Source organism: Macadamia integrifolia, chromosome 6 (genome assembly GCF_013358625.1).
Source record: "Macadamia integrifolia cultivar HAES 741 chromosome 6, SCU_Mint_v3, whole genome shotgun sequence".
NCBI lineage: Eukaryota > Viridiplantae > Streptophyta > Magnoliopsida > Proteales > Proteaceae > Macadamia > Macadamia integrifolia.
Window position 1 is genome coordinate 6,099,333 of NC_056562.1, and position 25,791 is coordinate 6,125,123.

The 25,791-nt window shown below is 38.9% G+C and overlaps 1 protein-coding gene across 2 annotated transcripts in view; it reads left to right on the forward strand.

Moving 5' to 3' along the window:
- The window catches only part of LOC122081237 (phospholipid-transporting ATPase 2-like), a 57,202-nt gene extending 31,835 nt beyond the window's left edge, over window positions 1-25,367 (forward strand). For both annotated transcript variants that reach the window (XM_042648267.1, XM_042648266.1), the window contains exons 7-19: window positions 2,329-2,495; window positions 2,871-2,975; window positions 4,966-5,063; window positions 5,153-5,295; window positions 7,990-8,086; window positions 8,291-8,400; window positions 8,516-8,680; window positions 9,682-9,836; window positions 9,935-10,015; window positions 11,151-11,271; window positions 15,756-15,862; window positions 18,923-19,054; window positions 25,185-25,367. In XM_042648267.1, the coding sequence (XP_042504201.1) occupies window positions 2,329-2,495; window positions 2,871-2,975; window positions 4,966-5,063; window positions 5,153-5,295; window positions 7,990-8,086; window positions 8,291-8,400; window positions 8,516-8,680; window positions 9,682-9,836; window positions 9,935-10,015; window positions 11,151-11,271; window positions 15,756-15,862; window positions 18,923-19,054; window positions 25,185-25,352 (1,649 nt within the window). In that variant the 3' untranslated portion in view covers window positions 25,353-25,367. The remainder of the gene's footprint in view (window positions 1-2,328; window positions 2,496-2,870; window positions 2,976-4,965; window positions 5,064-5,152; window positions 5,296-7,989; window positions 8,087-8,290; window positions 8,401-8,515; window positions 8,681-9,681; window positions 9,837-9,934; window positions 10,016-11,150; window positions 11,272-15,755; window positions 15,863-18,922; window positions 19,055-25,184) is intronic.
- Window positions 25,368-25,791: the final 424 nt, after the last annotated feature.

Consider the following 25,791-nt stretch of genomic DNA (forward strand, 5'->3'; position numbering starts at 1 on the left):
GTGGGGGTGGGGGTGGGGGTGGGGGGGGAGAGAAAGATTGTTAATAATTGTCTCAATTCTATATGAATAATGAGAACAAATTGGATCAAAGAGGGAGTGAGTTCTCATTGATAATGGAGTTTCTTGGAGCCTAGGTTTTCTAGGGAATTTGAGGTATTCGCATTCTTCTCTCTCCTCTTCGCCCTTCAGGATGTGCTTTTAAGTAGAATACTCCTAGGTAGGGGAATCTGGGCTCTTTCTTCCAATGGCATGTTTTCTTCTGAGGAATGTTCGTGTAGGCTTCCTTAATCACGACCTCATCTGGTACTACTGCTTTAATCATGACCTCATACACATCTGCAATGCAATCCTCAACCGTGGTAGCCTTCTCATCAAAAACTTGAGGTGCAAGCTCTTTTGTCTTCAAGAACAACATCATGAATGTTGACGATTTCCTGTGGAGTGTTCTCAACCACTACCTCATCTTCCACTGTTTTAGCTTTGTCTGCTTTGATCTCTTCAACGTAAACCTTTTCAGTAGAAATTTCTACATGTTGACCTGCTGTTTTTGAAGCTTCAAACACTATCTCTTCTTTGTCATCCAGCACACGGTGATCACTTCAGCTTTATCTTAAACTTCAGGCTCCTTTTGGTTGTAATCTTGTTGAAGGGAGAGCTTTCTTTGAGTATACTCTGGTAGGTACTAGTTCTTCAACTCGTGCTTCATGTCTTCCCAAGTCCGAGGTCCACGTTTTCCAACTCTGAGCCTTCCATTATTGAATCCCCACCAAGCTTTCGCATGACCAGTCAATCACAAGTAAGCAAATCTAAGCTTTTACTCTTTTGTTAAGTTGAAACAGTCAAAATATTTCTCTAGAGAATCCAACAAATAAGGAATAACCGTGTCTGTCCTGCGAAGTAAGGAACTTCTAGTTTCACCTTCCTTGTAGTAATATCAGTCCTGTAGTAGGTGTTGTTTTCAAATGTACTCCCTCTTTGAACTCTCATGGATTAACAGTTGAACCACTAGCGGTTTTCTATCGATTCCATGACTTTGAAAAGGTGTATGGGATGTGTAAACCCTTTGTGGACATCTATCCTTGAACCTCTTGAGTATGGTTGTTAATTGTAGGCTGTGTCGGATTTCTTGCCTCACCTTCAGAAGATGCATAACTGTCTTGTATAGGGCAGCAGTTCGGTTTTCCATTGTTGTCATCTGCTCAACCAAATGCTGGAACATCTCCAACACCCTAGCCATAGGATCAGGTGGATCTGGAGTTTTTTGGACTATTCTTTGCCATAGGTATGAGACCACTTAATGTAGAATTGTTAATGGAAGAATTTAGAAGATAGAATCAACCAATTGAGTATAAGAATGGTAGTACAAGAACATGAGCATTAGAACAATCCACCGCAAGGTATTGATTGATCAGACCCTGATCTTCCTTGATCACACAAGGGTTTCTTAATCAAACACAAGAGATCTTCAATGGAGAAGAGGAGCAGCAAAAGCTTTTCACTAATCAAAATTCCTGTAGAATGCTAGGCCCCCTTACTAACTTATGTAGAAAACTCAAAACATATATTCAAACACTAGAAAGGAAAGGCCTAACCCAATCCTTAACTAATTAGGTAAGATAAACTAAGAAACTGAAATAATAAAGGAAACTAAACTGGACTAGACTTATAGAATCCTAATCCAGATTAACTAAAACACTTGATAAGTTAAATAAACTCTTAACTGACCCGTATGCCTAGCCTATACCCATATTATAGACTCATTACAATGAAAATACTGGGATCGAAGGCCCAACACATACGTAATGCACCCACAAACTTGTTCCCAATAAAATAAGCCTATTTGTATGATTTAACTGCATAAAGTCACAACTTAAGAATGAGCTCCAAAATAATTAAAAATTCTCAAAAGAACTTAAAAAATCTCACAAACACCTTTATTTCTACTCAATCCCGGATCTGGCCTTGCGGCAGAAAATGAACATTGGCTGGCCATGTCAAAACCAAGAACAAAACTGTTTTAACCTCTTACACAACTAATCAAACCCTATCTAAATTCAGCCTCCAGCCTTGAAAGATGGCTTGTGTGGGGCCATAATATGGCCTTATGTAACCTGCATGAAACGCTTGGAATACATCTCTATTTCCAGATTAACAATTAACAGAACATCAAGAAATCATGTCTCAATAAATATAGTAATTTTTGAACTATGAATTATCACATTGTGAATTACACTCTAATGATGTATACTGATTGTTAAAATAAGAATTGTCATGTTTTCCAAGGGCATGCTACATTTTATTTATTTCATCTTTTTTTTTTTTTTCAAGGCAATGAGACCAAACTGGGTATGAGTAGAGGTATACCTGAACCAAAACTTACAGCAGTTGATGCAATGATTGATAAATTGACGGGGGCAATATTTCTATTTCAAATTGTGGTGGTTATCGTTCTTGGCACAGCTGGTAATGTTTGGAAAGATACTGAAGCACGAAAGGTTAGTTGGAAGCCTGGGTTTCTTATTAGATTCATTGGGTTCTACCTTCTACAACTGGTGTATATTTGTCCCATTTAACATTTTGCAAATTGCCTTTTGAAGATGATGTACTTTAATAATATTAATGGAAAATGAACTGTTTGTTTGCATTTGCTGAGCTGAAACTGAAAGTTTGGATTTAGATCTTCGAGATTGTATCTTATTTAATTTTTGCCTCAATTTTGTTATTTTTCTAATCTTCTTGTCTTATTATTTATGGCTGGGAGTCGTGGCATTTATGTCATTATGAAGGACTAATATCTCTAAATTTCTACATTCTACTGTTGCCAATTGCATTTGTGAGTGGTTTTATATCTATTCTCTGTTTTATTGTAGCTATGGTACGTTTTATATCCAAATGAAGGTCCATGGTATGAGGTCCTGGTCATTCCTCTGCGGTTTGAGCTTCTGTGTTCCATTATGATCCCTATATCTATTAAGGTAAGAGAATATTTTATAATTTAAATGTTTTTCTTTTCTTGCATGTGGTAGTATCAACAAGACTGAGAAAGCTAGGAGGAAGCAGCACTCAGAATTAGTTGCATCTTCCATTTCCTTAAACTTTTGAAGAGGATAATGGTCTTTGAGAACCTAGAATGCATTATACTATCTCTTTTGTTGGAAGCTGGATTTGCACCCATAGTTCAAGGTTTCTCCGAAATTTCACTAAATATTTCGGTTTTGATAGATGTCGAAACAAAACCTTGAGCGATATACAAAGAATACGGTTTTTCGGTAGAAATTTCACTGAAATGTATACATTCCTTAAGTATAAACTGTTAAATTTTGAATTCACTTTGCTGGTTTTGACTCTTGACAATCCGACAAACCTTTTTTTTTCTTTTTTTTGTGATTTTTGGCCAAATCACCCGCATAAAAGCATGGAACCATTTGATAATTATGAAATGGTTTTACTTTTATGCCTATTCATTCCTAATGCATGTTTTAGTTGTTTTAAGTACTGAATTTGTGTGGAGTAGGCGATATTAGAGAATGTATACAACACCGTACAGCATATATACCAATCTAGGGTCTGAAGTTAAAACTACTATTTGGTGGTGGTGGTGGTTTTTTTTTAAGCTAAGAGTTCCACTATGTTTAGAGGGCTTAAAATAGGGGCTTGTAGAAGTTTTGGGACCTAATTTGTTCATTTGTGCCTTGAAACCAACCGCCTAACCAAAATTTTGTGGTTTTGTGAAATATTTCGGTTTCGACCAGGCTCGAAACTGAAACCTGCAACAATGGTCACAGCATAGTAGCAGAAAATCCTTCACTACTTTTTCTGTAAAACAACTGGAGAGAGACATTTGAATAAATTTAGAATCTAGCTCAAACTCCACATTAAGTAAACTCAGAACTCATAAGTCAGTTTACATATATTCTTAGCATAATTCTTCCCAATCATAATGGATCTGTGAGATCTTTGGTCCATTAGAGGGCTGGCTGAGAACACTCTCAATGACACCAAAATCAAGTAGAACAGGAAATTTTGAAACTCTTCACTGCAACAAATATAAGGCATAAAATGAAGTGATGGAAAGAAGTATGTGGCACCATTTTAATACTAATTTTCAAGTTGGGAACTAAATAATACCTAGAAACTAGCCCAACGGCCAAAACTTCTCATTTACTGCCTTGCACAACCAGATAATCAGCGTAACACCCTTTTAACTCCAGAAAGCAAGCAAAACCCGAGCCTGACACTCGAACCCATATCCTCATAATAACTCCCCAAAGCTGCAATGCCCACCTGATAGGAAACCTATGCTGCCGAAACTAACACCGAAAGAGAAAGAAGTGGTTAAAACATCAGTCAGGATCTCCAAACTGATTTGTGGACCTTATCTGTTGCCCAATCCTTGGATGGAATAATTTGAAATCAATGCAGGAAGAGACCCATTCTACCTTCACTAGTAGAACTCTCAGTAGTATCTAACTTCTCCCCTTCCCTATCATTCAGCTCAATCCATGTGTAGCCAAACTTATTGCTGACTTTTAAAGCTTGATTGACACCTCTTTGACCTTCCTTGCTTTAGGCCATCCATTGTGCAATGGTTTGAAGATGCACTTCTAACAGGCTTACTACCAGACAGTTTCTTTTCAGTACCATCTATAATATACATACCCACAACTTCCCTACCTGTTGGACTTGGACACAGCATATAATGGTCCATCAGTTATGAATTTTATAAGTTGGATGTAGGCTTCCAACTTGTGGACTACACAGGTACAACTGGGATAGTCAACCGTTGATGTGTGGATAGCATGCATAGGAAGTGCATTTCTATTGGTATTTTACAGTCACCCAGTTAACTGTCACTAACAATTGAGAAACCTTCATTTCCATCTACGTAGTCTTGTAACCATTTTTGGATTAATAGTAGTAGTTTTCTTCCCAAAATTTTTATATTATAATAACTATTTGTGGCAGGTGTCTCTAGACCTTGTCAAGAGTTTGTATGCGAAGTTTATTGATTGGGACCAGGAAATGTATGACCATGAAACTAGCACTCCATCCCATGCAACAAAGTAAGAAATTCAAATCTCAATCACGAAATACATCAACATCATGTTCTGTTGTGTTTCTTGTGGTAAGGTGTGTTTGTTCTTCTTTGCAGCACAGCAATAAGTGAGGATTTGGGACAAGTTGAGTACATTTTAACTGATAAAACTGGGACCCTTACTGAGAATAGAATGATCTTTAGAAGATGTTGTATTAATGGAATCTCCTATGGAAATGAAAGTGGCGATGCCTTGAAAGGTTTGTCTTTATATCTTTAACTAATGGAATTGGTTATTGATCTCCCATGTTGCCCTTTTTTTTCTTATTGTACTTGAAAACTGTATGTACAGCTCTTTTGAATTTATCATGTTTAAGGTTGTGGAAACTAGAGTCAGTTGTATAAATATAATTGTGACGTACAGCTTTATATGGTTAAGATGGTCGCTGTTGTAGAAATTGTGCCATTATGCCTTAAGGGTGTAAGAGAAATAAAAGAAAAAACAAAGCAGGAGAGAAAATTTTTCCTATTTTAATTTTCTAACGTCATTAAGATCTAGGTTGGTCATTTACAGGGGACGATAGTGAGCTAGGATATGATGGGTTTGCTTGTGTCAAAACGAAGATCTTGGTTTACCGATGAATTCATGATGGAAAGATTGGTTCTGAATTATCGTTTTTGACTGTAAAACAAAATAAATTAATAGAAAAAATCTAGTGGGACACAGGCCAATTTATTTATAATATGGAGGAGAACAATATAGAATGGATGAAAGACCAAAACACCCCTATGGACAATTCTAACCTTGTACCCATATTACGGCAGAAACAAATAATGAAATATGAGAATGATCCAACGGATGGAGAGGGCTAAATCAACACTGCACCAAAAATAGTAACTCAAGTTCCATAAAACTAGGGAACCCAACATTTTACAAACCAGTGGTCACATGGGTCTGTATCCTTGGTTGACTGACAATAAAAAGAGGGAAGAAATGCTCAAAAACTGCTCTTCATCCAATAGTTAGATTTGGAGATAAGGCATTAGAAAAATTAGTAACTGGTAGAAATAAATAAAACCTGCATAGCAATCTGGTTGAAGCATGGACTGAAGAAGCAGATGATCACCATAGGGTTAACCAGAAACCATACTCCAATCCTCAGGTAGGTAAAACTTCAATAGTCAAAGCCGCAGTTAAGATAAACAAGCCAACAGTATGAGATATATATATATATATATATATATACCTTGAAAGCCAACAAGTAGGCAATTCAAAGGAGCCAAATTGCAGGGGCTTAAAAAAACTCTGCTACTTGTTCTTCCTTTATCTACTGTTGAAGAATTTATTTTCTGCCCTGCCTGAGTTAAGGTGTGGGTTCAGTGATTGCTGGGTGGATTCCAAGGAGTCTCTGTTGGATTCCTAGCCTGGACCTAGGTGGATTTCTGGTCAGTTATCTTGTCCTTTTCTATTCGTTTCTTTTTTGAACTACAGATCAGATCTAACTATTTGTCTAGTTCCTGCAACAGTGCTGTTCCTCTGCTCTCATTCTGTTCTGTTGATCACGTATTCACCCATCTGCTGATCTGAAATTTTCTAATTTCATACACCAGTCTCTTATTTACTGTTCTCTGACATTCGGATCAATTGCATTAGTTCTGGATCGGCTACTAACAGTCCTTGTAGCATCAGGACTCTAGTGAAAGTATCCCTTAACTGCTATAGAATTAGTTCAGATTCTGCAGGACTGTTCTACATTAGGTTAGACCAATTGATTGCAATACTGAACAATTATGTTTTGACTGTCTCAACTCTCAAGCTATAAACTTTCTCTTAATTCTATTCTGTTTTCTGAGATAACTTGCAGACTGACTCCACTGATGCTAACCAAAACTCCAACAGATTCTTGTGTTGTCACTACTTAATATTTTTCCTTTGACTATTCTGTTTGGTTCTAATCATGATCCTGATCAGTCTAACTTCCTACTGGTTTTCCTGGGTTTAAATTTAGACTACATTATGACCTCTTTCATAGTTTGGGCCTGATACTCAATACTTTTAGTTCATAGGACATTATGAAAGATTATGATCCAAATCTACTGTTGGTCAGCATAAACTAGAACCAAAGTTATAACATACCAAACTTATTCCATTAAAGATGAGGCAGTCTACCCAAATTTGCAATGCCCCATCTCGTTCCATCTTTTCATGGGGCATTGGATTGGGATGTCAGACTGTTGTCTACCAGGTATAAACATGCTGTAACACGCTCAGAACAGTGGTCCTTGGTAAACTAATTAATTGTTGACAGACTTCGGTGCCATGGGGGTGGTTAGATATATGTTTCATAGAAAAGTTTTGTATGATAGCATAGTGTGGAAGGAGATTCAATATCAAGGCAAAGCCTTCACCAGCTCAACTGTTCCACATGCGCTATAAGAATAAATTTTATACTTCATATATATAAAGTTAAGATGTCATCTTTGAACCAATCAGATTATTGGGATGATTGGGCAGCATGCTCAGCCCGTTCTGCCAAATACCAGGCTTGAACACTCCGATGTCTGGACCAGCTTTATATTATTAACTTGTAGAAACTTTGGGCTTAATAAATTAGTAAAAGTAAGGCTATTACAAATGTTTTAGAACAGTCTTTCTTTTTCACCTCCTGATGTCAAATATGTCCCTTCAACTTTGTATATTAGTTATATTGGTAGTATACGTGTTGGCATGCATGATAATAAAATTTTCGCCATTCCCTGCAAGAGAAATTTTTCTATCTGGTAGCTATGAGGTTGTATATGTTTCACAGATTTAAGCTATCTTCCCATTCATGCTTCTGTTTTTTGATATCCATGTTATGAGTTACCTTCTTCTGATTCTCAAGGAATATCCTTTTAGTTTTTCAAACATATGTATTGCATCTGATTTATAGTTTTATTTTCTTAATCTGCAGACCCGTTGCTGCTCAATGCTGTTGCTAGTAGCTCTCCTGATGTTATCCGATTCCTCATGGTTATGGCGATATGCAATACAGTAATACCTACAAAAAGGTGATTTTGGTATCTTGCCACCTCCCTCCCCCCCAACCCCCCCCCCCCAAAAAAAAAAAACTTTTCTTTATGAACTTCCAAGTTCTGGAAATAAGTTGAAATGGAATCCTGTATATTAGGTTCTCAGTATGTTACTATCAATCTCTTGGCAGTTGGTTCATTTCCTCTTCATATCTTTACCACTTATCCTTTTGATATCTGTAGCAAAAATGGAGCAATCACCTATAAGGCTCAATCCCAGGATGAGGATGCTCTTGTTCATGCTGCTGCTCATTTGCATATGGCTCTTGTCAATAAGAGTGGGAACATTCTTGGTACGAGACATTCTCTTGGCACCATTTCTTCTTTTTGCATACTTGTATTATAATTGTAATAATTCTGCAATGTTGGAGATGATAAGTGCGTTTCCTCTACTTCAATGATCTGCAGAAATCAATTTAAATGGCTTGGTCATTCAATATGAAGTATTAGATACTCTGGAGTTCACTTCTGATAGGAAAAGAATGTCAGTGGTGGTAAAAGATTGCCAGAATGGGAAGATTATCATGTTGTCAAAAGGAGCAGATGAGGCAATTTTTCCTTATGCATGTTCAGGTAAATATCATGGAATGTGTCTATAAAATACTCAGCATGGTTCACAGCTTCATACTTGCAACATGAGATTACAAATTTCTGTTAGGATATTCGTGATGTTTATATATGAAGGCTCCTCTTTCCGGCTGCTGATTTGTACTTGTTTCCTGTTGTATATATTTGTGCTCTAATGCTTGTGAACTATGTTGATGCTCAAAACTAGCTTCTTCTGTGACCTGGTTCATCACTATCTGGCTTCAGAATAAAATATTATGCTATCATTTCCATTTAAGTACTAATTCGGGCTGAAGTGGAGAAAGATCTAATTTTTCTCATTGAATTGGGTAAAATTTCATGAATTTGTTTACAATGTTCTTTGACTGAAGTTTCTGGTGTAAATTTCAACACTTAATATTTTTCATTATAGATTTTGGTATCACATGTATTTGATTATTTAAAATTTTTAACTGCAAAACTGCCGACTCATTCTCCTGCTTTCAGCAGGAACTGAAGAAGTCTTCAATTCTTCTTGCTTTCATATTTTTCTATGATATGGGAAGAGTGGAAGACAATAATCTTCTAGGATAAATGCGGCTCTGATTTGGCTCATGGAATTGAATTTAGCTGTCTTTTTGCTTGGGCTTGATTTTTTTGGAGTTTAGGGGGATCATAACCTCTGCTATTTTGCGTCAATGGGGATGGGACTACATTGTTTGTCGTATACTGTATGTAGCTGATCATTACATTCCATTAATAATTTTACATTGCTTAAAAATAAATGGTGGTTCTATATTTTGTTTGACAATTGCTGCCAAACTTTGGTTTGACTTTCTTACTTATTGCTTTATATTTGTCCATGGATCAATTTGCTCTTTTTCTTGGGAACCTTTTTATATATGCCCTTTGGTTATTTCAATTTGAACATTGGGAGTGAACATCTAACCTGTTAGTTAAAATTGTCATAGTATTTATCTCTTGTACTTTCAGTGTGTGGTATTACCTAATGCTGAGATTTACTCCAGGGCAACAAATAAGGGCTTTTGTTGAAGCTGTGGAGCAGTATGCGCAATTTGGACTGCGGACATTGTGTTTGGCATGGCGCGAGTTAAATGAAGATGAATATGAAGAATGGTCTTTGACGTATAAAGAGGCAAAGACTACATTGGTTGATAGGGAGGTAAAGGATAATCCTTGTAGAGGTCCTTTAGTTTAGGCTACTTGTGGACAAATTAATGATAAATACACTAAATGCCCTTCTTCCATTATCTATCGCAGTGGCGACTGGCTGAGGTATGCCAAAGGTTAGAGCACAACCTTGAAATCCTTGGGATTACTGCAATTGAGGACCGTCTACAGGTAAATGCATTTCCTTCTATGTCATTTGATGGAATGGTTAACCTACAATTTTCGTATTGATAAGCATGATTTTATGTGGGTGATGTTTCTGGCAGGGGTGGCCAATCGGTGGATTGGGACATTGGGTTACCTCAAACCTAACCCATTTAGGATCACACCTGTTTATGACTAGGTCATTAACAATTAGACCCATATCCAACCCAACACGCATGCAAACGCATTTGTCACTAATAAGAATCGGTACATTTTTAACAATTACCATCTTGCCACCATGCATAGTTATTAAGGCGTCACCAAGGCGCTGGTAAGGCTCAAACCTAACCCATTTATGAGCACACCTGTTTATGACTAGTTTGTTAACAATTAAACTGATATCCTTACCTGTTCAATAAGAATCGGTACAGTTTTACTAATGACCATATTGCCACCACCAGCTTACTGTCGGTGCCAATCCACACATTTATCTGAAAAAACTGGGTTACCCCTATTGAAATTAACTTTAAAAGCTATTTCCATTGCACTTCGCATCCAACACAGATTTTTCCATGTCATCATGTATGCCCGTACCCGGTTCGGCTCGATCCAAAGAAATCCAATCTCAATTGTTCAAAAACCAATTTCCTTTGACCTTCATTACAAGTACAACTCTGCCACATTATTGATTGTTCTCTATCTTGGTTGTACTGCTGACCCGAAAAGTCATCTACATGATCAGATTGACCTAATTATAATTAATAAAATTATTAACATTTTAGCTTTCTGGTATGGGCAGACGAGGAGAGATGGGCAGATAAGAGTGTAGGAAGGGGAATCAGACGGGGTGGATTGGACACGGGATAGGGATGTAAGTTGGGGGTGAAGAGAGGTGGCTTGCGGAGAGAAATAGGGAGTTTTTAATTGGTGATTAAAGCTTATCTTATACAGGTGAACCCAAATCCCAACCCATTTATGCAAATGATTTATGGGTAACTATCTATGACTCACAATTTATTGGGTTGGGTCTGGGTGGTTTGTAAGTAGGTTGAGTTGGATGGTTGGGTGGAGAATGGCCATCCCTAGTTTCCGGTCAGAAAAAAGGACTGGAGACACTGTTACGTTTGTAAAAAGTTTTTGATCTTTCTATTTTTACCTCTAGGATGGAGTTCCAGAAACAATTGAGACACTTAGGAAGGCAGGGATCAACTTTTGGATGCTGACTGGAGATAAGCAGAGCACCGCCATACAAATCGCACTTTCATGCAATTTCATTTCCCCAGGTACCTTCAAAATCTAAGTCATCCATTTCATCTTTTATTCTCTGGGCAATAGTTTCCACTGCAAGAGCTCCCTTTTGGAAATGAAGACGAACATAATTGCAAATAAGTGGGAGCCAGTATTACCTGGTTTGACAGATTTGGTGAAGCAAACAAGTAGAAATAGAAAATATTTTGAAGAAAGATAGGGAGAGTAGAACCTAGAACACAAGCTTGGAAATTGGACCTATTCGTTATTAAGCTTCTAGGCTGTTCATAGACCTTATCTGAGCTGGGCTAATTAAGAAATCTTTACCGTTTAAGGGAAGCCTGTACAGCATAATCTGACATGGTCCTGCTAATCAGTACCATTATTCCAGGTTCAGCCATCCAGCCTATTAGTCAAACCCATTAATCCTTGTGCAGCCCAGCAGATTGATCATTCCCATCAGCCCATCTATCAGCCCATTGACCTCCTTATTTATTGAGGTTTCTCAGTATCTTTATGTTGACCGAGTGTTTTCCTTTAATTTCTTTGTTTGTTAGAAAAATATAAAGTTATTCCATTAGCTCCTTACCAAGAAATTAAATAGGGCAGAAAGATTGTTGTATATTTGTAATGGTTACTGCTTGTAATTTAAAGGTTCTAATGGGATCTTTATGATTAATATAGTTGTCAAGGTGTCTAGGAAAACCAAGACATTGGAGGGGTGCTTAGGCGACAAGGCGGTCGCCTAGGGTGCCCTAGGCATGCATTAGTGACTGTATGTGATATAGCAATGCTAATTTTATATGATTATGTTTACAAGCAACATATAAGCCACATCTATGCAATGTGATATAATTATGCTAGTGATGGCCTAATATGAGAAATCAACATATAGTAGACAAAGCATAGGATATAATAAAAGTTGTTTAATGCAGAAGTAGATTACAAGTAACTAACTCTGTAGTTTATAACCCCAAACAATACAAATAGGAGCAAGAAACAAAGAAATAATACCATCAAATAAACCCCCAAGGATACAATACACATATAGGAGCAAAACCAGCCCAAAACCCAACCCGATAGGAGAGAGAAAGACCTTCTATAGAGCTGGAGAGAGCAAGGTGCGGCCAGGTCTGTGGGAGTCCGATTGAGCTGCACTTTTGGGTGTAGATAGTCCCTAAGGAGGGTTCAAAAACCCCCAAATATGAAGGGCTTCTGACTGTTGGTTATGAAGTTATGCACTTTCTTGATTTTCAAACCTAGGAGAGAGAATGTGAAGAATTCTGCAGGAACAACTTGTCTTTTTCAAATAACCTTCAAGAGAGGATTAATTGACCTTCTTAGAGTATAGAACCAGTTCTCCAAAGGATCTGCAGATCAGATCTCAAACTTGGGCAGCAATGAGGGTTGATTGGCTTCAAGAACAAGAACTCTTTGGCTGGCTGATTCTGATTTTGTATGCTTTAACAGATCTGAACTGCTAATAACAATAAACAGAAAATAAAAATAGAAAAAGAAGAATTGATGGAGGGTTGAGAAGGGTGAAAGTGAATAAAGGAATGTGTATCTCACCCCTCAGGTTTTGGGTATCACGCTCCTCAAATGTTTAGGCATCTCACTTCTCAATAACAATTTTTTTAGCTAAAGAGTAATCAATTAATAATTCATTCATTCAAATCTGCAATTATGATTACATAGGTTCTTCTATTTATAGAGGGCAGAATAGCAATCAAACTACTACTACTAGGAGCTAGTTTCCCAATAGGACTAGACACTCCTACTACAACTAGGAGCTAGTTTCCCAATAGGACTAGATACTCCTACTACAACTAGGAGTTCAAAATAGGACTAGGACTTAACTTTATGACTCCAACAGGGAGTAGGACTAACTAGCTAATAGTCCATATAGGACTTTAGAACCGACCAATGGCCTAATGGGCCTTTATTGAATTAAATAGCAACAAACTAAACTAATGAATTAAATCCCGTTTTTCTACCTTCTACCCATATTTTAGGCCCATTAAAGTGGCTCATTTCAAAGAAAACCCATGGGATCAAAGGCCCATCACATATATAACACAACCCAAGGCTTATTTGCAATAAAATAAGCCCAAGTGACTTATTTACATCACTGCTTCATTAAAAAAAAAAAAAAAATGAAAAACTTGCAAAGCAATAAATATAAATCAACATAAACTCATAAAATGTCAATTAGTCATGTTTGTCTCCTTGGACCCAAGAAAGAGCCTAGATGCTTAGATGATGCCTAAGTGACAGCTTGACAACTATGAGATGCCTAAACATTTGAGGAGCATGTTGATTTATGGTCCATGTTGATTTGAGGTGCACCCAACATACTATGTTTAGTCTTCTCAAATTGCATGTTAACGACAATGTCAACTTTAGAAACTTGGAGGGTTATTCTTTCTTTCTCGGTTTCTCCATGCTCCAATTTATTGTCAATAAGTGGAATGTGAGAGCCTCATGCACTGGGTTGCTCATTTTTTTAAGTGGGATGCCGATGAAATTTGAGAAGACTTTTGATACCTTCTTTAGTGGACATGGTTGTGTGTGTGTGTGCTTAAATTGGAGTGACTCCACTGAAATTGTAGAGTGATTTTAAAAGCTTTAATCAATCTGTTCTTGGCCAATTTTTACTCTCATTATTCCAGTTTTTGTTAGTGTCATTCTTTAATTAGAAGGTTTTCATTAACTTTTCTGTGGTTATAATGTGAATTGGGTGCAATCTTCCATCAGATTTTGACCCCACTTATTTGTATAATCAGAAAATATTTCATGACCAAATGGTCATGCATTGTTATGAGACTTCAAAATGCTTGAAAGAAGAGAGCAGAATGAATAGGTTGTCTTAATTAAATCCAGTTCAGGCAAATAATTTATGTAGTTCTGTTTACTTTTTTTATGCGGTCTACTAATTTGTTAGGACAGATTTAGGGAAATAATTCACAGGAACAGAATCGCAGTGAACACAATAAGTAGAAGGCAAACCAGAATCGATATAAGCCAGATTTCTAAAGATCCAAAACTCGGATGATGCTGAAAAAATTGAGAGTGATCCAATGGTTGGATCTGCAGAAACTACTGCGAACAAATATAGTAACTATGAGAATCAAAATAAAAAACTAATTGAGGACAGCAATATCTCCCAATACAACAACAATAACAACAACAACAACAAACTCAGCCATATACCAACTTAATGGGTCGGCTACATGGATCCATACAAATCAAAACAGTAAAGTCCAAACAGAAGAAGGGGAAGGGAGAGAGAAGAAGATACAGGATGAGACGTGAAAGATAAGAGTAAGAGGAATGGCAATATCTCCCAATCCAGCTGCCAAATGAGCACCTACCTACTTCTGGTCGAAGGCCGAAGGGTGCCGTACAAAAGAGAAGAATCTCTCCAAATATGCCCCACACGATGGATCTATGGGCTGGAATGGTAGGGCAGATCTGAGACCAAATCAAGAAGAAAGTTTGAATTGCAGGCTGGTTAATGGCAGAAAACCAAACAATTTTGATTACATGACAAGGTGAATATAAACAGTGAAGTATTTAAGATGAGAATCAAGCCCAATTAGCAGCTTCAAACTGTCACAGAAAATCACCCACATGGCCACATAGGCTAAGGGTTGCTGGAAGCTCGTTTAAGAAACTAGATGGAAGAAAAGAAGAGGAGGAAGGGAAGAAGGGGATATGACCTGGCTTCACCACCAAGGCTGCAGGAGGCTTCACCACCACCCATCCAAGAGTTCACCACCTTGGGTTTGCTGCTGAATCACCACAGTAGCATGCATCTCACAAAGAAAACTGAATAGAGGAATAGCCGAAATCGTGGATTTTGTACTCCCTTACTTGTATTTATAATATATCGATGTTTTCTACAAAAATTAGTTACTCTCCATGTGTAGAAGAGTACTTGGCTTCCAAGTAATTCAAAAAATAGTAACCCCTCTAGAAAGGAGATCTAATGACTACTACATAAAAAGGAAAGAACCAAAATAGTGACTAGTCAACTATCAATTAGCTAATGACGTAGTAACTAGGTAACTTCTACAAAGAAGAAACTATAGTAGTAGTAATCCATTAAAAAGGATTCCAGGAAAGTCTTCTAGACTCCACACAAATCTGCTCATGGGGACTCACACAATTCCCACACAATCTAATAGAACAAGAACCACAACCATGGATCACTTAGGGCCTGGTCCTTAAATCGTGGGCTCAGTGTTGGGCCTGGTTCTTGGACCGAACTGCATCATTTTTGTTCCAAAATGAAGTGCCTGTGTATTCATTCTTTCTGGTTGTTGAGCTGAATTGAAAAGGTTTTGTACAAGTTACAAGTAACACAATTGTATAACAATAGATGTCAAATGACACATGAACTTGCATTTCTTGAAGGCCATAGTTATTACTGACAATTTATTTCATGCGTACTGTAAAATTATGAAACACCAATTTTCCTCACAAAACTTTTTCTTTTTTCTGAATTTGTTAACAGAGCCAAAAGGCCAACTTCTGTTGATTAATGGGAAAACAGAAGATGAAGTTTCTAGAAGCTTAGAGAGAGTGTTACTTACAATGAGGATAACTACTTCAGAACCTAAGGTAAATTTCTAACCCTGAAACCACCATTGGATCCTAAAGTCGTGAAGATGCGCCCTTTCTTTATATTACTAATACTACCTCCATACCACTATATATATATACCTGTCACGGCATATCAGAAATTTTTTACAGCATATCCCTCAAATGGATCTCAAACCTTGGATCACATTCTGCATTGATGGCAATGTCCTTCCTCTCCCTCACCCCTGCCCCCTCCCCCCTTTAAAAAAAGGATGGGGAAGATGTTAGAATTTGCCTCAACTATGGAGAAAAATTCTATCAAATGTTAGATAGGCTTTACATCCTTTTTTTTATTCAATAGAACATTCCTAGCCTGTATCTTAGGTAGGGCCGTAAACGGTGTGGATACAGAGTGGAAATTGTGTATATTTTTTCAGACCTATTATTTTAATAGGATATCTCTATGGATATTTAACTTCTGATCCATATTCATATCCATATTGAAATGGATATTGGATATCAGATTAAATTTAAAATATTTTCCACTGTGTATCTTTTGTCAGACCTATTATTTTAATAGGATATCTCGATGGATATTTAACTCCTGATCCATATTCATATCCGTATTGAAATGGATATTGGATATCAGATTAAATATAAAAGAATGAAAATACTAGAAGAAAGGGCAAGGATCCATGTTGTTGGCCCCATTTAGGTGGGATAATGCTGAGTTGTAGTTGATATTGCTATGTTCTTTTTTTTTTTCTTTAATTCTTCTTTTCTTTTTTTCTTTTTTTTTTATATTTTGTCTTTGCACTGATCCATGTAGCCGGCCCCATTTAGTTGGGATAAGGCTGATTTTTTGTTTTTGTAATGAAAATACAAGAAGAATAGATTAAACGTATTTAGGGTAAAAAATAAACCTACATAAAGTATAAACTAAAAGAAGGATGTATAATATGGAATATCCCAAAGGCCCTACTTATCTTTGAAAATGACTCCTAGAACCTTATCCATACTATGTCGCATATGGATTTTATGCATATGGATATTATGTACGGAGAGATCACTAGGTCAGATATTAATCATGTCAAATATGATATTTCCAACATCTGGTTTGATTATTATGTGGATATTCTCTCATTGAGTTGTAGCTTAAACAAGCTGAGTTCGAAGGAATTGGGTGATATACAACTTGTTGAAATCCCTAGTATTCTTAGGCGCATCACTGTATAGCTCTCAGACAGTGTAGAGAGTCTGGCATAGGAGTACTTAACTTGGCAGATCCAAGCCTTTAAAGGGCCTGTGCAAATAGCAGAATTAGTCCTTATTTTCCAGCTCGATTGCAGCAGTTGTAGCACTAACTTTTTAGTTCTCCTTCATTATTTCTCTCTCTCTCTCTCTTAGTTTTCTTTTTGTTAGAGTAATATGGACCGGTGGGGCCCAGAGAGAGAAATCTATGGGTTTTCAAGTGCCTATACAAGAGTTCTATTGGTTCTATGATTAGTGGTAGCCAAGGATTAAAGTATTGGTATCGGTTTCGATCGCTGTATCGGTTGGTCAAAATTAAGATACGTATCAGAGGGTATCGTATCATATCGGAGATACACTAAAAATACGCACATAATATGTATTATACATAAACACTAAAATAGAGAGTGTCGCACTAAGAGACAAGTATATTCAATTGAAATTGTTGTTGAGGGCCTTGATGCTTTGAATCTTTGCTTTACCTTTGTTGATTCTAAGGTTTGTAGTTGTTTATAGGTGTAATATGGATTTCCAACCTTGATTTCCACTTTAGTTAGGGAGAAAAATGATTGGCAGCAACTTTGGAACAAAAACCCTTTGCTGAGAAATGACCCATCTTGACCTGTTGCCATTATATGACCGTAGCATACTATATTGGTATATATCGGTCGATACATACAGATATTCTATTGAAAAAAAAAAATTTTGAGTTGAAATGTGTGTTTCAGTATGTACAATACATATCAAATACAAAAGGATTTAAAAAAAAAAATTCCGTATCGGTAGTATCCTATCGATAAGGCCGATACAAATACGTATCAGCCAATATGGTATGATACGTACCGATGCTTTAAACCTTGGTGGTGGTGTCTGGTTAGTGTTTCCATTTCTGCCCAATAGCTTTATTTCTGGAGTTATAAATACTTCTCTGTTGTGCCACTTTTACCCCTCATTAAGAGTTATTATTTATGTCATTTTTGTCCAATGTTTAGTGGGGTTTTATGGAGCACTGTAAGGGTGTACCAAATAGATTTTCAGACCTGATTTTTTCCCTCATCAATTTATGTTATTACAGCAGCTTTGAAGCTTTCTTCTCCCAAATTTCCGGTTGAATTCTCTGGTAGCCTACATAGCTAGATTTCTCCAACGTTTTTTCTTTACATTATCTGGGTCCAAAACAAAAATCTCTATGGAAGAACAGAGAAGGATAGCCCATTACCTTATTCCATCCTTTACATATGGTTCTTAGATTAATCTCTTCAGAGTCGCTTATGAGGTCTTTAATGGGAATCAGTACTGTAGTAGCCTCCATGCATACAGAGGTCTGATACTTAGTTCTTTATGCAAGTGCGGAAGAGGAACCTCTGCAAAAACAGAACTTTGAATGTCGTTTTTCTTTGGTGAAACCAGCTCCTTCTCAATGGCCTGGAATGCATTATAAACCCCACTCAAGTACTCAACTGGAGACACTTGCAGCTACTTCCATGACAGAGCTGCCTGGTAATAGCACCCTGCTCTCCTTTAGTCTATGAAGAACCATATGTATTTTGGAGATAAGTCCCCATGCTTGCGGAAGTGGAATAACCCATAAACAATGCCTAAACGCCATTTTCAATTGGATCCCAAACTGTTGGAGAACTCTTTTTCTTACTGAGAATGAAAATGTTTAATGTTGTTCTTAATGAAATCATTGGTTATTGCTATTATCTTTCTAGCATCATTCTGGGTGATGATTGAGAATGAGTGTGCTACAGTTTTTTTTTTTTTTTTAATTATTTTTTTAAAGGTTTTGATACTATATTCTTCATTGAATATAAATAAGATCCTCATTGCTTTTTTTGGCAACAGGATGTGGCATTTGTTGTTGATGGCTGGGCACTTGAAATTGTACTCAATCATTATCGTGAAGCATTTACTGAGTTAGCAATATTGTCCAGGACAGCTATCTGTTGCCGAGTGACACCATCACAAAAAGCCCAGGTGCTCTTTCATATCTATTTTTTTTGTGCTCTTTAATTTTTCCACTTATATAATAAAAGATCACTGTTTAGTTCAGTTTTAGGTTGAGCCCAACAAGGAAGAAGGGCGATGGAGAAGGATGAGAAAAAAAAATATATTTATATATATATATATATAATGTAGCCATATTGCACCCTAATTCCCATTGTACCCTTACAACAGTGTTCCAACATTTCCAGGTCGTGGATAGTGTTTTTCCTACCATAGCATATGATTATTTTTCTTCGTAGGGCTCAAGAAATACAGAGCATAGTAGGTATCTGGTAGGAGTGGTCTAGATCTAATAGGTGTCATACTCTCAATATATTTTTCTTTCGTTCTCTGTTTCTGGACAGTAGTATCAGCCTCAAAAGGAAAGCTTGCTGAACCTTTGATTGTTACCATTTGGTTCCAAGTTTTGAGTCGAAAGTAGCCCTTCCCTAGGCAACCAAACCCTTAAGAGTTTCTTGACCTAGATCCAACCCTGCTGTGAGAAACGAAACCTGCAACTCAGGTCTGAACCTCAAGCTAGCCCTACCTGGTTCCAGGGATTATTACTGATTTCGTGGCTTGAGGATGAGTTGCTTGCAGCATCGATTAAAGAGTACAGTGGATTCCAAGCTTCCTCCTGAAATTTCGATTCGATTGGAGTCCTCATGAGAGAGAACTCTCTCTTGAATCAGATTTGATTCTACTGCCATTGTTTGTCCAAAGGTTGAAGACAACTTCATGCCTGAGATCTTTAGCCTTTTATTTGTAGCCTCTTTATTAACCCTACTTTTCTCTTTATTTTCCCGCTACCCTTTACTTTATCCTTGTTCCAAGTTTTTTTTTTTTTTTTATGAATAAACAATTAAAGGTGGTTGATGGTGGCACAAAATCTCCAAGAGGAAACAGATAGGGGCGGGGAGCAAAAACAACCAAACAACTAAGCTGAATAACCAGGGATGCAATCATCATGGGGGAGGGGGGGATCTAGAATAGAAACTGGGAGACCCTAGGCAACAACAATATGATTGTTCCTAGGATGTCTCTAATGTGGCCCCGTTTAAGGCAATCAAGTTTGGTGGAGAGGTCAAAATAGATGGCATTCCAAATCTTCTCATAAGAGCGGGAGTTAGAAGTCTATCTACAAAGGTTATGCTCCACCCAAAGGTGGTTGATGGTGGCACAAAAAGCAAGTTTCCCAGCAATATCTCAAATAGTAGAGCTAGCAAAAGTCATATCAACCTAGATCCATTCTCTGCTGGAGGGCTAGCAACAATTGATAACTTTTTTTCCAGATGATAGCGGAGAACGAGCAAGAAAAAAATAGACAGTCCACATCTTTCGAGCCATCTCAACAAAGGCAACAGGAGTGGGGACAAGGATTTGGCGGTAGATCCGTAGATGAGAAAGGCCTAGGTGGGAAGACAATCGGAGAGGGCACGCCAAGCGGTGAAACTATGGCGAGGGATGTAGCCTTTAAACCAAATGGTTTTACGGCAAGAGACAAGGGGGCTAGAGAACAAACATGATTCCAGGTAGAGCACGAGGTGAAGTGATCAGAAGTTGAGGGGAGCCAGGAAATCTTGTCTTCACAATCACGGAGAGCAGGAGAAAGAAGGGGGAGGGAGGACCAGACATGGGCAAGGGGAGGGGGGAAGTTGGAGGAGCCCAAGCCCCTCCCGAAATGATTTCGGCAACCTTGGCTGATCTGGTAAGACCAGAAGAATAGATTGATCTAGGGCTAACCAAAGAGAGAAGCACTCCAGAAGAGTGCTAGGGATCAAGCCAAAGATAGGAAGAGGAGCCATTGCCTATAGTGATGGAAATGACATTGAGAACTTGAGAACAATGGCTCCGATTGTCAGAATACTTAGCCAAACCCAAATAGAATCAGGTAAAGGGGAGGCAGACTAAATGGAATCATTCTTAGGGGGGAGGAGTAGACCCAGGAAATCCAAATTCTATTATGCTTGGAAGCAATTTTCCAGAAGGGTTGGAGGGTGCCAACAGAATTGACCTCATTGATTCTTCTAAGACTGAGGCCTCCCTCGGACTTAGGAAGATAGTCCGAAGCCCAACTAAAAGGGTGGAGGAATTTGTTGGAATCAGATCCTTTCCTGAGGAAGAAGCAAAGTAGGGATTCCGCCTTATGGATAATGGAGGCTGGAAGGGTGAACATACCATACCAATATAAATGCAAGGATTGAAGCGCAGATTTGGCAAGCTCTAGACGGCCAACATAGGATAGGAGTTTGCCTTCCCATAGCCAAAGTCTCCTCCTCATGAGGTCAAGCATGGGGGTACAATGATGAGCAGTAAGTCTGATGGAGATGAGAGGCAAGCCAAGGAATTTGACGGGGGAGAGATCCTAAGGAAAAATCCCGTGAGCTCCATGAGGCTGGCTTAGAAGAATTCGAGATGCCCGAGAGGAAGAGGCGAGATTTGAGGAGATTGATATGGAGGCTAGAGAGGCGCTCAAAGAGAGAGAGGGAGGACATGATGGTGGAAATTGAGGCACGGTCAGCCTTGGGGAAGATCATATGATCATCAGCGAAAGCTAAATGGGTGAGTCGAAGGGCTTTGCATTTAGGAATGAGAGTGATGAGGTGGAGGTCAGTGGAAGATTGAATAGATCTACAGAGGATCTCAAGAGAGAGGACAAAGATGTGGGGGAGAGAGGGCTTCCTTTCCTGATGCCCACAGAGGAGGGAAAGAAACCTGCGGGGCAACCATTAATGATTACAAAGAATCAAGGAGAGGAAATATAGGTATGAATTCAGTGCACAAGGAGGGCAGGAAAGACATCCAAAGTAGGAATGTGGAGATAAAATCCCAACTGATGGAGTCAAAAGCTTTATGGATGTCAATCTTGAGAAGGTCGGCAGATCCATGAGATTTTCGATCAAATCCTCTGATAATCTCATGGCACAGAATCATGTTATCAGGAATCTTCTCCCCTTAATAAAGGCGGATTGGCTAGGGCTAACCAGTGATTCAATAACAAAATCGAATCCTGTTGGCTAGGATTTTGGCGGTGAACATTGAATAGATTGCATAGGGAGATAGGCCTGAAGTCCGACATGAGGGGAGCCCCTTCCTTTTTAGGGATGAAGCAAAGAAAGGTATGATTGATACCTTCAATCTAGTTGGGGTTGAAGAAGAAACTTCTGATGGCACTGATGAGGTTGGATCAGATGATGTCCCAACAAGATGTGAAGAAACCCATACTGAAGCCATTGGGACCCAGGGCTTTGTTGGCTTTATGGGAAAGAATAGTTGAAGTAATCTCCTCATCAAAAGGGATGGATAGGAGGGAAGGAAGGAGATGATTAGGAATGCAGTTAGTCAAAATGTATTGGAGAAGGGGGGGTAGAGGGGGAAAGAAGGATGGAAGAGGTTAGTGAAATAGGAAGCAACTTCAGCTTTGATGTCCGCAGGCTTCCTAAAGATAGATCCATTAGGGGAGAGCCATCAGGGGAGAGAATGGAACTTCAATCGCCACAGCGTCAAAGGGAGGACTGAGGAGAAGCAGCAACAAGAGAGGCAGCGACAGTTGAGGAAGAAGCAGCATGGACGAGGCGAGCACCTTCAGAGGCGGCAACAGGCTGAGCGATCCGTTTGGTAGAGCAGCGGAGGAGAAGGGCGCCTTCAGAGGCGGCAACCGGCAGGATAGAGCAGGAGGCATGGGCCTGAGATGATTATGCCCAGGCAAAAGGAGGAGCTTTCGGCCAGGTGATGCAGAAAATCTGGGAGAAGGAGATGGACCATGCGGGTGAGAAGAGGGACCCACGAGGGTCAGGTTGATGAGATCAAGAGGACACTCCTGATGGACCAAAAGATGGCGGGTTGGGTTAGGAAGGTTCATCGGGTAAGAGGGTAAGGAGGATGGAAGATAATGGTTGAAGGTTAGGTTCGAGTCGGTTGGGTTTGTGATGGAAGGTGGTCTAGGGCCAGGTAAGGAGCCAGAATCACCAGGGGTATAATTGGGATGTGAAGATAAGGATGTCTGAGAAGTGACAAAAGGGTCAATGATAGGAAAAGGGCAAGTAGAGAGGGGTTGGTGAGATGGAGACTCGTGAAGAGAAGCGGAGATGTCTCGAGAAGGAAAAGAGACAGGTAACTATGACGCGACATGGGCAGAGGGCGAGGGGACAGAAGGAGAGAAGAATGAGGGGACAGCTCGCCTTCTTCAATATAGATATCCGAGGAAGAGAAAGACATGAGGGAGCAAAGCGGTTGTGCCCAACGGTTCGAAGGGAGAGATCCAACAAACCAATGGAGGATGTCTGTGAGTTGGCAAGGAGGGATTTTCATTGCAAACAGGGTCAGCTATGAGGCTGCATTTCCGGCGATTCTTGTGGTCTCTTGGAAGATCGAGACTGGAGACTGAAACATCAGGTAGGGGCTCTCTGAGATCCTGAGAAGGAGCGGCAGCGGTGGAGCAAGCACTGGTTTTGTGGCCAAAGGATTTGCAGAAGAGGCAGTGAGGACGTAGCGACTCATAATGCACCGTTTGATTGAATGAGCGGCCCTCATCTTCGAAGATGGTAACAGAAGGAGGAGAAGCATTTGCTGGGATCTACATATATTCTTGCATAAGCAAGTCGAACCATCACACGGGTTCTTTGGTCGGAGTTTAAGGGTTTCCCTATTATAGAGCCTATAATGCTCAACCCCTGAGCACACCAATAATGCAGGGGGAGGTTCGGAGAGTAACCCAGACCGGAATTGTTTTGATGTTAGCCTTGCCGAGAGAGCATTATTGATCCCAATGTCTAAGAAAGATTGGTTTTTTCCCACGAGCCAAGGTGCACGCTCAAGAGCAGTTTGCTTATCAGCTTCTTCCGAGAAATTGAAGATGAAGATCCCATTATCAAGAAAAAAAGTGGAGAGAGCACCAGAGATTTTCTATTGCCTTCCAAGGGAGGTCTTCACTATGTGGAAAGGGGTCTACTCCCAACAAAATGGCTTATCAGGCAGTTTTTCATTTGGCTATTTCATGCTCCAACCACCCAGAGGAGCATGAAGCCACCGACTTCTAGGTTTTGGTAGGGGAGGAGGGAGGTTCAGTTGGGGAAAGGACAGGAGTGTTGAGGGATTGAGTAGTCTGAATTGCGGCGGTATTACCCGCCGGATTGTAGGTGAGTGAGTTGTCCATCAGGAGCATCGAGCTTGAGATAAGTCAAACGATGAGTGGCTTGTCTTCTTGTTCCAGGTTAGTCCCCTCACAATAATTATTATTCCCTCCATATCCCATCCTTATTTGAACTACTAATTTGATCTTTTAAAATTACCTTTATTTACAACCCTGCCACCCTCTTATTAGTGTCAAAATATTTACTGTTTTACCATTAGTTCTTTGATTTGAGTTATCTAATACTTGGATGTGCCCATAACCGATCTGATTCCATTCTTGGAACTCGGATCTGCATCACATGCCTTAGCCATTGGAGCAAACTTCACTCCATATGATGAATGACGAGATGAAGCCTTTGGAAGAACTGAACAGATGTGCCAGATTCAATTGTCAAGGTGACTCATTAGGTGATTCTAGGGAAGTCCTCATGCAAGGACATTAAGGAAGGCAATTATTTATTCTCTTCAAGTTTCATGGATTCCATCACAGAACTTGACTTGGAAGCTGAAAGTAGTGTGCTTCTTTTGAGGTTTCAATAAACTTTTCAGGTCTGTTGCAGGTGCAGAACATCCTGAACAAAACAATCTGAAGCTATACATGAAGGGCAGTAGATTTTGTAGATTATTTGACGGATTTTGATCAAGTAGTATGTTAAGGATTGGTTTGAGATCGTTCCTCGAACATTTTGTTGCCTGGGTGTTCCACGGACAAATCCAAAACAGCCCTAATTAAATTAGAGGACATGAGCATTCAAAGAGATTTTGGATTTGTTTGCAGAAAACTCATCCATTTTCTGCCATCTGACCAAGTTGTAATGTCTGGGGATTCTTGATCCCCAAGTGTGAAAGTTACTTGTTTTCCTTCTAGTTTTTAATATCTTTCCTCGTTGTACGAGTGCAACATATGATTTTAAGAATGACTTTCATTGTGGAAACTTTTTATCACTGATGAAAACAGTAATTTCATGTGTATTTTTATTCTATGCAGCTTGTGAAACTGTTAAAGTCATGCGACTACAGAACATTGGCTATCGGTGATGGGGGAAATGATGTGAGGATGATACAACAAGCTGACATAGGGGTGGGCATTAGTGGGAGAGAAGGATTGCAGGCTGCAAGAGCGGCTGATTATAGCATTGGCAGTAAGTTCTTCTAATTCTACCAGTACTTGTGTTGGTTCTCATGAAATTTTTTCATTCAAACATGTCTATCTTCTATTTGTTTGATGTACAAAGGTCTGGTAAACACATGGAACCTGTCTTAAGAAGACCCTCTTTTAGTTCTAACTAAATAATCCACTTTGCCATTTACCGACTTGGAAAAGACCTCACATTCACTGCCCCCTGAGAGAGTGCTGGGGGTGGAATCTTGTAGACTAGTTTTCAATTTGTCAGTGATTGTCCTACAAGCTCATAAATGAGAGAAAAGCTTCAACTCTACAAAAGGAACACAAATTGGGCTTGAAAAATAAAGAACATTGCTAATTCTTAATAGATTTAAGTTCCTTAATGATGCAAGATGGATATTGCACCGAGTTTTTTTTTTTTTTGGTGAATAAATAATTCATTACCAAAGGAGAAAAAAAATATACAACC